General features: G+C 32.0%; 1 protein-coding gene across 1 annotated transcript in view; it reads right to left on the minus strand.

The window, feature by feature from the left end:
- LOC110026944 (dol-P-Man:Man(5)GlcNAc(2)-PP-Dol alpha-1,3-mannosyltransferase) overlaps positions 1-8,780 on the minus strand; it is a 56,506-nt gene extending 47,726 nt beyond the window's left edge. The window contains exons 1-5 of the mRNA XM_020728181.1: positions 8,547-8,780; positions 8,297-8,459; positions 8,180-8,214; positions 7,926-8,063; positions 2,015-2,083 (exon numbers count right to left, since the gene is read on the minus strand). Of these exons, the coding sequence (XP_020583840.1) occupies positions 2,015-2,083; positions 7,926-8,063; positions 8,180-8,214; positions 8,297-8,438 (384 nt within the window). The 5' untranslated portion in view covers positions 8,439-8,459; positions 8,547-8,780. The remainder of the gene's footprint in view (positions 1-2,014; positions 2,084-7,925; positions 8,064-8,179; positions 8,215-8,296; positions 8,460-8,546) is intronic.
- Positions 8,781-11,528: the final 2,748 nt, after the last annotated feature.

Here is an 11,528-nt window from a genome sequence, read left to right on the forward strand (position 1 = left end):
TTAAAAGATTATAGATTAACCTGCCATTCATAATATATATATATATATATATATATATCATCAAGGTGTCTCAGAATCAACATTAATGTATTTATCCATCAAGGACAATATAAAAATCCAATTATTACAGCATATATTTCAACAGATATTTACAATGAGATAAATACATCACATAACAATACATTATTTCCCTTTGCTTGTCACTGCCAAGGGAAATCCTAAATTTCAATGCATTGCAGATAGATATTCTATCTGCAAAAACCAAGGAAAAAAAAACAAAAAAAGGATATGTTTTTCCAACTCAATAGCTGGCTTAATCATAAAATAGTAAAAAGAAGGCAGACAAGTAAAAATATTCATGCCCCTATATAAAAACAGGCAAACATACTTATATACATACAAAGCATCAAATAATAAGCTTGCATATTATCTCGATTTAAAATATGTGAGATTCATATATTAGAGGATACCAAATATATCGAGCATCAACAAATATTATCATATCAGGGTTAACAAAAACGGGGTAAGAATCTCAAATAATCTGAAATTTTAGTCTGAATAGGGAAAAATTCCGGTTCATCCAACTTATGGAATCAGTGCAAGTAGTTTTTGGTTGAAGGAGTAAGATTCTACATTTACTAATAAACTCAATTCAAATCAAATCTCATCAATTTATTTCATTCAATTCAAATTAAATGAAATAAATTTATTTTGACTTGGGCATATTGTATAAAAAATGATTTTAATTTATTAGAACTAAATGAAAATATGACACTAAATAGGACGCAATGGAGAAAAAGGATTCATGTAGCCGACCCCACATAGTGGGAAGGCTTTGTTGTTGTTGTTGTTGTTGTTGTAATTCATGCTCACCATGCTCATCACATCTTTCAAGATATTGGTTTCAAATTTATCCATTGGCAGTGTTCAAACCTTATTAATAAGACTTTCAAGATTTCATAGGCTTTCAAAAAAAAAAAAATAATAGCTTGAAGAGCCTTCAAAGAATCTCATTGTAAAAATTTTCCTTTTAACCTTTTATTTATAAGGTTTTGGTGCTGTACAAAACAAAAAACTTTGATTTCATAAAAAATAAATATATAATACATGATGAAACTTTTATAGACACTTGAAAATACTCATGCTCACGTGAACAACTACTTTAAATTATTATTGGTTCAATAAAGTTGCAATTCCTCTATATAAAGCCACAACTTCCTAATAAAATTGTGCTCTTTTTTTGAACATTAACGAGTAAAGCATGACTTTGAGCAAGAGTAATCCCTAAGCTTGGATGAAAAGACATAGTGATTGGGTTGGTATGCCTAGGAATTAAGTGAATAAGCCTAACAAGTTAGTGTGTGCTCCTCTAAGTTTACCGCAGATTTAGCAATTTCCTCAAGCTCCTGGAGAGTGCATTATCCTTGCCTCACTTCTCATGCAGACTAGCCAAGGGCCGGTTTGACCGTAGCCGAGTCCTCGACACAGTTGGGCATACATATTCTAAGCATGAAAAGAAAATTAATTCTAAGCACAAAATAATTGTGAACCACTGGTAAGACCAAAATTTTGTGGAATTGAGTACTATAAGCCATATATATAGCTGCAAAAAAAAAAAAAACTTATATTAACCAAGACAATACTATAGAAGAGACTATGACCTCCATTGCAGATACACGTTATAAGTGGGTATAAGGATGAGCCATTTCTTACTAATCACGGATTGCATCCCGGCTACTGGTATGACTATAATAAAGATCAACCAAGAATTATTGGTATCAAAAATAGAAATCTAGGTACCGATCAACAAAAGAAGCATGGAAAAACTGTTCAACAACTTAGCCGATGAAAAATTTTATTAGCAGCATAAATAAAATCTAGCTCATGATACAATTTGAAACCAAAAACCAGTTTACAAAATTGATCTTCAAAACAAAATCTCAATTTGTAATAAATAACAATATGTACAAACAAAAGGGACCCACAATCACATTTTCAAGAAAATATCACATACCACATCAGTGCTCGAATATATCAGAAAGACGATGCCCAAATTTGCAATGTAAAGAATACCAAATAAAATCTGCAATGACATAAAAAAAAACAATAGTAAACTTCAGAAAAAAGAAATCAATAATTCTAATCAGAGAAACAAAAAAAATTGCATTGGATTATTGATGTCAAAGTTGGATGCAACACATCAAAGAAATAAATACAAATCATGAGAATTTTATCCTACTCTGATAAACTATCAGCAAAATCCATTTGCATGGTATTTTTTTCAATTGAAAAAAAAGCAATCCTAAAAATTCAAAATACAGTTTAGCCAATTATCAACGTTTAAAAAAGCACTCGAGGCGTCCGCCTAGAGGTGCTCCTCGATTCGAGGCGCTGCTTCAGCAACTTAGAGTGTGAGCCTCGCCAGTTTGGGCAAGGCTTATATCTTTTTGCAATGAGTACGCACCTCAAGATGGTTAAAGCATCGCAAATTAAAATTATATATAAATATTTATAACCTTCATGTAGCAGCCATATCACAGATTTAGGGTTGGACATCGTTTCGAGAGCTTTCTATCTTCTTCCACTTCCTTCGACAGTGTGAGCGTCTAAATCCTTCGTCCTGAGGCTTCGAGCGTCAAAGTCAAGCCCCCTGTATCAAAGTCCGGCATCAAAGTCTAGGGAAGCGGCGAAGTCCATCAAAGCAGCAAAGTCCAGCGAACCTCTTCTCTTCTGCAACAACATTCTCTTCTCCTCTGCGGTTTTGTCGTTCCGTCGATTTTTCAGAGTTCCCAAAAGCCCTATTTTTTCTTTCATGTGAATTTGAGCGTTCAATTTTAATATTTTTTTGGCATTTACATACATAGCAATCGAGATATTGTTATTTAGTATTTAGAGCATTACATACATAGCAATCAAGACATTCCTATTTACAAAACAAGCATACTATTTCTTCCATTTTTCAAATTCTCGCTCAAATATCGAAGTTTGTGTGGGATTATGATTTTATTAAGTTTGAACTTTGATGCATGTTGGTTTCCTTTTTGTGGTGTGAATCAATTTTTTTCTAAAATTTGTTGGTAATTTCAAATTTTGACAACCTTTAATTATCAATTGGCTTTTGGAATCAGTAAAATGTATGTTTTGAAGGTAAGGTTATATTTTCAATTTCATCAAATTCTCAATGATTGATGAATTGTATTATTTTATTTGCCAAATCATTTTGATTTTGCATTAAAAATGTATTTTCTCTGTTTAATCATTAATGTGAAAGTTAGAAGGCAGTGTTATCGATACATTTTTAATTTAAATGATTGTGTTGCATTGATTTACTTCACTTACAATATGAACAGTCTTTTTGGTTTAAATTATCGCTTTGTTTGAGGAAACATTTGCTTATGTCTTTTAGAATGGGTGGTTGCGCAAGAAGATAAGATCCAGCTTGGAAATATGAAACGCAAGCTGAAGTGTCAGAAGAAGATGCAAAGAATGGATATATTTATTTCAAATGTAAATTTTGTGACAAGCGAATTACAGTGGTGTTAAAAGACTTAAAGATTACATGACTTGCACACTTGTAAATATTGAAGCATGTGAGAAAGTGATGAAGAAAAAAAGCAACGCCTTAAATTTTTTAAAAAATACAACACCTCAAAAGAAACAACGTAGAGAAATATAGAAGAGATGATGAGAAATAATTCATATTTTAGCTCACAATATGATGTTTCCAGCAGTGGAAGTCATTTTCCTTATTCTGATGGAGGAACTAAAGGTCAATAGATAGATTTATTGTGAATGTAGATGAGGTTGAGATTATCAACTCTCAAACAATTCCTCCTCCAGCATCAGCAAAAGAACATAAAAATAGAGTATGTTTAGATGTTGCAAGACGTTTTTAGGTGAATGGAATCCCATTTAATGTGATTAGAAATCATTCATGGATCAATATGCTTCGTTCTATTGGAAAATTTTGGGCGAGGGCTACATCTTCCTATCATGTATGAGTGTGAATTTAGATGTTGGATGAGGAGGTTAGAACTACAATAATAATGGTAGATGAAGTGAGAAAATGAATGGGTTGAGACAAGTGTTACTATAGTGTCAGATGGTTGGCCTGATATTAAAGAAGTATTATAACTTTTCATATTAACGAAGGTTATGGAACGATATTTTTTAAATATGTTAATGCATTGGCCTTTGTTGAATGGGTTGAGACAAGTGTTACTATAGTGTCAGATGGTTGGTCTAATATTAAAGAAGTAGTATAACTTTTCATATTAACAAAGGTTATGGAACGATATTTTTTAAATATGTTGATGCATTGGCCTTTGTAAAAAAATGCACAATTGCTATTTAACATGCTTAATGAGGTTGTTGAAGAAATTGGGGAAAGTATAATTGTTCAAATTTTACAGATAATGCAAGTGCCTACAAAGCTGTTGAAATGATATTAATGAAGAAAAAAACATATTTATTGGACTCATTGTGCTGCTCATGTCTTGATTTAATGATGAAAAATTTGGAATAATTGTCGCCACATTAATCTGCTTTGCTTAAAGGAAAGAAGGTAAGTAAATTTATTTACAATCATTCTTGGATATTAAGCTTGATGAGAAAATTCATAGATAAAAACTTACCCCACCAGCGATTACAAGATTTACCACAACTTATTTGACTTTGCAAAGATTTAAAGAGATGTGGCAACCTATGGAGGATACGTTTGCTTCTGAAGAATAGGACAAAAGTTATTGGGCCAAAAAATCAGAAGAAAAACAAATGAAGAGGATTATTATGAGAGATGATTTGTTTTGGTGTAGTGCTAGTTATGCTCTGAATATTACAACGTCTTTAGTGAAATTATTATGAATGGTTGATGGTAAGAGGACTCTTGTTATGGGGTTTATTTATGAAGCTATAAAAAGGAGAAAATAGCAAAAAATTTTGAAGGACAAAAACAAACAATGAAATACGGGAAATCATTGATGACAAATGAGATTGCCGGCTCCATCAATATTTACATGTTGCAGCATATATTTGAATTCTCAACTTCATTATGACAATGAATTTCATGTTGATAAAAGGTTCAGACCAATTTATATGCATGCATGGATAGAATTATTCTTGAGTTTGACTAGTCAATGATCAACTTGAAGATTTTTATTTGAATAATGGAATGTCTCAAGCCTGCTACAATACACGATCACTAGGTAAGTTTCATTTATTAAAAATTTTAAATATATGAGTTTATCATTTACATATAAAGTTATATCCTAAAACATATTGCTACTTTTATTTAATAATTTAATCTTATGCTAGAATGTTGGTGAGCACAATTCATAGATAACATGCCTGAACTCAAAAGTATTTGTTGTAAAAGTTCTTAGTCTTGTTCAAATTGCACATGTGAGCTTAATTGAAGTATATTCAACCAAATGCATACAAACAGAAGAAATTGGTTGGCTATAGGTCAAATGAACAAGTTAGTTTATGTTATGTTCAATAAAAAATTGAAAGATAGACGCTTGAAGCTGCAACACAGAAATTGTGGCAATGAGATAGAACATTTGATTGTTTATGATGTTATATTTGATGATGAATGGATAACACCAAAGAAATCTCAAGGATTAAAAGTTGAAGATGAAGACTAGACTTCATAATAATGATTATAATGAAGATATCAATGCTAAACATTGAAAGGGGTCAAAGAGATATTGAAGTTGGAACAACTTGTAATTCACAACATTTAAAAGAAGGGGGGCTGGAGCTTCAAGAAAATATAAAGATAATTTTGTAATTAAAGCATAATTGATTATTTAGTTATGCTACTAATTATATTGAATTCAATGTTAATTGACGTAGAAGTAAATGATAGATGTCGTAATTGAAGAAGAATGTGAAGATAATGATAGAGTTGTTACATATGATGATTCTTCCAAAATGATGAAAATGATAATAATACCGCTATGAATCCTGATTCTTATGGCATATTTAAATTCTAAATTTAAAGTTCAAATCTAATTTCAAACTTTTATAGAATTGCTTTATATTTGGGATTGGAGAATACTATATAAATGTATATCAAGTGACCTAATGAAGTCTAATTGCCTATTTAAATTCTAAGTTTAATTATCAAGATTTGTGGTTTGTCTAAGGGATATTTGCTTTTCGCTAATGACAACTTTCTTGTGGATAAGACTAGAGAAAGAGTTCTAGAAAAACTTGAATTATAGAAGTCAACTTTAGAGTATAAAGCCTTGTGGATAAGACTAGAGAAAGAGTTCTAGAAAAACATGAATTATAGAAGTCAACTTTAGAGTATAAAGCCTTTATTTAAGTACATCTAAAACTAAATTCTTGGAATGTAAATTTAGTAGTAGTAGATTTAGTGGTGGAGTTATAAAAATGGGTGATCAAATCATTAAAATGATTGAACGTTTTAGATATATCATATCTATTGTTCAAAGTGAAGGTGATACAGATGGGGATGCTATTCGTAGAATTCAAGTTGGATGGTAGAAGTAGGGAATGCATCGGGCCTATTGTGTGATAGAAAATTTTATTAGATGGTGGTGAGACCTGCAATGGCCTATAAAAGAGAAGCATAAAACTAAGTTAAGCGTTGCTGATATGAGAATTTTTAGGTGGATGAGTGGCATTACACTTAGAGACAAAATGAAAAATAAATATATTCGTGAAAGCGTTGGTGCAGCTCCAGTGGCAGACAAGATTTTGCTCACATTAAACGTGAACCAATTGATGATCCTGTTAAGAGATGAGTATATGTTTATATTTGACAAGTCGCCTTAGATTATGTTAAGAAATGTAGAGGTAGACCTAAAAAAACTTGGGCAACCAGTATAAGAAAATGCTCATAATTTATTAGACTTAAATGAAAATATGACACTCAATAGAACACAGTGGAGAAAAAGGATTCATGTAGCCGACCCCATTTAGTAGGTTAAAAGCTTGTTGTTGTTGTTGAGGCTTATGCCTCGATCCACCTCAAGGCTTACACCTCGATTCCTGATTTTTCCTTCAACCTTGCCTATTATCAATAAATACTATGCTTTGTGCGACAAAAGAGAATCCCCCGCGAAGCAGCGCACAATTACCTAGTCTGATGTATCATCTCTCCATGGATAATTAAATTATAAATTATCTAAAACTATTTTTATGTCTTTCTTTTAATACGTGAAACTCCGACCATTTATCTTAGATAATTAAATTTCTCACTATATCCATCCTAGTTTTATCGCACATCCAACTTAGCATTCTCTATCTATAACCATGTCTCTACTTATATAAGACCTATTTAAACTAATTTGTCAGAAATAAAATAATATAACCCATGGAATTATAGTACATCAGCAGAAAAAAAAATTTTCTTTTCAAACTAAATGTTGCATGGTACATGATCATTAAACTCCCAAGCAATTAAAACTGTTTAATCCAAAAGCTCCCCACATTGCAGAAAATAAACATCACAAGTTAATTTGGCTAAATAAAACAATGTACCCAGTGAAAATGATAATACATTATGCAGAAGTTCGTTTATTTCAAACTATATGAAGTATGGTCCATTGGTCATTGAACTCCAAAGCAACAAAAACTGATTAAAACAAAAGTTCCCCAAAATGCCGAGAAAAAATAGCAAAAAAGCTAAAATATAAACAGATCGTCTGAGCAAGCTAAAAAAAAAAAAAACAGAATAGAGCTTCATCAATATCACCAAAAAAATTAAAATAAAACAGATAAACAAATCAAATAAAAATGAAAAGGACATAGGGTTTCAAAGTTCAAACCACAAACAAGTATTAGTGATCTTCACATAGGTGAAATCCGAGAGTTCGGTAAAAGGAAGAATCAGAGATAACTCTTTGCAAAACTGCAAAACACATACAACAGAATTGTGAGGATTGTGATGTTACCTGAGCAGGAAGGACCTGACCACCAGTGAAAAACTTAATTGCAGAGTACACATACAGAAATCCAGCTGGATAGACCAAAGGTCCTGTATCTCCCTTAAGATTGCCGTAGTCCCTCTCCCCACCCAAAAACCCAGCAACCTGTGCTTAAAGACAATAGAGACACACCAAAAATTGAACAACTAACAATAAAAAATAAATCTAAAGAAAAAGCATCCTATCATCAATGTGATGAGAATGATATGATATCCCAATACCTGTGACATGTAGGCATCCCAATCGATCTTAGTATCTGATTCAGCAATAAGGAACCCAAAATCCAGTAAGAACGTGATAATGACATGGAATAAAGAAAATGACCTCGTTAGTCTTACATGGGACGAAGTAAATGATTAATGCGACTAAGATAGCTTCGGTGAAAAGCAAGGCAAAAATCAAGGCTGCTGATTTTGAGATCCCGTAACTTTTACTATGTTCAGCCGACGATTTAGTCCCTAAGGACAAGCCTCGCGCCATGGATCAGAGCAGTGACGTTTCCTGCTTCCAACAATCGAAAATTTGCAAAAGCTATTAAAACTCGATAATTATGTTCTTCTGCATAACAAATCAAAGAGACCATCTTACCGGGTCAATAAAGAAATAGAAAGGGCGAAGAGGAGAAGTCAAGGATGTGTAAGGAAAATGAAAGTGCTTCGGAAGGTAATGTGACCGACTCTCGCCGGATCATCCCGTAGTTCTCCGTACGTCGACTGAAATGCCAATGAGGCGATTACATCAATATTTCGCCGATATGTGAGCGACAGAGGTCGCCCATTGAACCTAAAAGACTGTGGACAAGCATACTGTGCTCTATTAGGGAAAGTTTTCTGTCTTACCTAAAAGACTGTGGACAAGCATACTGTGCTCTATCAGGTAAAGTTTTGTGTCTTATACGCGGACTCCATGTACATGATCCATTTTATTATTTGGGCCTCATGGAAGAAAAACTCATATATTTTACATTAATAGTCCAAAAATAATTTTAAAATAACATTCACGATATTTTTTCAGATTTATTGAAGAAAAATCCATACATTCCATTTCAATAACCCCGAAATAATATTATGGAGGTTATTTTGAGGTTAATGCACAGTCCGTGGTTCCACTTTAATATTTTTTTAGATGGGTCGGATGTAACACACATAGCGGTATATTACTGTGAGCCCGCACATAGAGTCATGTCCGAAGTGACATAATTTTTTTTTCTCGAGTGAGTTAAAAAATGATGGTGTCAATAATCAAATTTTTTATCTATAAAAATTTTGAGGTCAATACCCTATTTTATTCTGTGTAAAAAAATATTAAAATAGTAGCTAATGACAAAAAAAAAACATATAATAAAATAAAATAACTAATAATTAGATAAAACATGGTTAAAAATGATATTAATAACATTCAAAAAACATAATGACTAACGTTGGAAAAATTATTTGGTGTGGATAAAATATGTGTGAAAGACGTGAATTACATTGTATTATTAGTTGTATTGGTTGTATTAATACAACAAATTATTTGTTGTATTATTACAACTAGTACAACAAAATTTGCATGTGCGAACTCCACACCTAATAATTGCTCTGGACGGTGACCACAACAGCCTTCTAATACCATCCAAAGTGCAATGTGCAAAATAGTCTTCAATGCTAAGTTTGATATGTATAGATTGATTCCACAATTATTCAACTGCAGCGCTTAATCAAAACTAAAAAGCACTTGAAAGGATGAACTAACAAGTCGATGATCAAAATAAACGAATCAAGATTCCGTCAAATAGGTTGATAAGAGACAATAAAAAGAGGAAAATGAACCAATCCTAAGCTCAGAAACGCATGTGACAAAAACAAGATAACTCACTCCATGATATAGGAAATGATAGCACAAGAATAAATATAATATAAGTAATGAAAGCCATATTAGATGACTCCACGTATAGTATCTAAAGTCTCTTTTTTGGAAATAAAATTTAACTACAAATTAAACCAATTGTTGCTACTGTCATTAACAAGGTAAACATGAAAAGCCGATTCCAACTTCAAAGATTATATAAGATACAAATAGTATACGAAATCCCCTTTTTAAATTTTCAACATCTACTTTTCTCCTTTAAGATTTAATGAATATTTTGAGTTAAAATCTCTAAGGAGGAGGAAGAGTTATCGAAAACGTTGTTATTCCTTTCAAGCTAAATGCAATGTCTTGACTCGGGCGGCCAACAGAAAAAAAATTTCGATGATCAAAATAAAAGAATCAAGATTCCGTCAAATAGGTTGATAAGAGACAATAAAAAGAGGAAAATGAAGCAATCCTAAGCTCAAAAACGCATGTGACAAAAACAAGATAACTCACTCCATGATATACAAAATCCCCTTTTTAAATTTTCAACATTTACTTTTCTCCTTTAAGCTTTAATGAATATTTTGAGTTAAACTCTCTAAGGAGGAGGAAGAGTTATCGAAAAAGTTGTTATTCCTTTCAAGCTAAAAGCAATGTCTTGACTCGGGCGGCCAATAGAAAAAAAATTTTTATAAATTTTCAAGAAAAAGTCTCTAGATGAAAAGGAACTTGAGACATACTTCCAATCATCATGAAAAATTTTCCACCATGAATGTAACTCTTAAGCAAATTGTGAGAGAAGCAATGAACAAAATAAAGATAGCCGTAAGATTCCTTCCCATAAAAATAGAGAACACAAAAAGTATTTACTATGACGCATCTAGCATAGAGCACATTCTTAGTTTTCAATGCATTATAAAAAAATTTCCAGAATGCAATACAAATTTGATAGAAAAGCCCTCAAAACAAATAAATTTGCTCCAATCATAGTTAGTAATGTTATCAAACAGTGAGATATAAGTGAGTTCATGAGAGTAATGATTGAGTGCCCTCCAACAACAACTATTTGTGCCATCCACTACAGGACTATTCGAAGTCATTTGAAGACAATGATATGACATTAACATGTGATTCTAAGAAAACAAACTACCATTATGCAAAAGGTCACACGACTTCTTGTGTCTGAGATAGTCAAACCATTGTAAAACAACATCACCAAATGTCTCATAAAGAGAATATTCATTCAGCCTTTGGTAGTAACTTGAAAAGATAACATGCTCCTAATTCTCACGACCACATTTTTGAGATCCTTCTAAAAATAAGAAAAGTTGAATCTTGGTTTATGCCATATAGAACCATGATGGTTATCATACCATTTAGCCAAATAAGAAGTAAAGTTGTAATGTCTCAAGATCAGTTTTAGATTTAAAAAGAAATTTGATAATATCAAGAGAAGGATTACCAAGGACATCTTTAGATTTAAGCCAAGAAGAAGTTTTCCATGTTATGGTAGACATCTTCTTTCCCACACTATTCGACGCAAAAAGTTAATGTTCGTCAAAAAGATTGACTTCGTAATCTCTTTAAGAAGAGTAATAGAACGACGCTAAAAATATGGGTAACTCCAAATTATGGATTCAATTAAATGGAGACTACCCATATTAACTAGAGCTTTCATTTTCAATCTGAAAAGCCAAGAGTACACCTTATCAATGAGCTAATGATAGTTGAATG

Source organism: Phalaenopsis equestris, unplaced genomic scaffold (genome assembly GCF_001263595.1).
Source record: "Phalaenopsis equestris unplaced genomic scaffold, ASM126359v1 Scaffold000002, whole genome shotgun sequence".
NCBI lineage: Eukaryota > Viridiplantae > Streptophyta > Magnoliopsida > Asparagales > Orchidaceae > Phalaenopsis > Phalaenopsis equestris.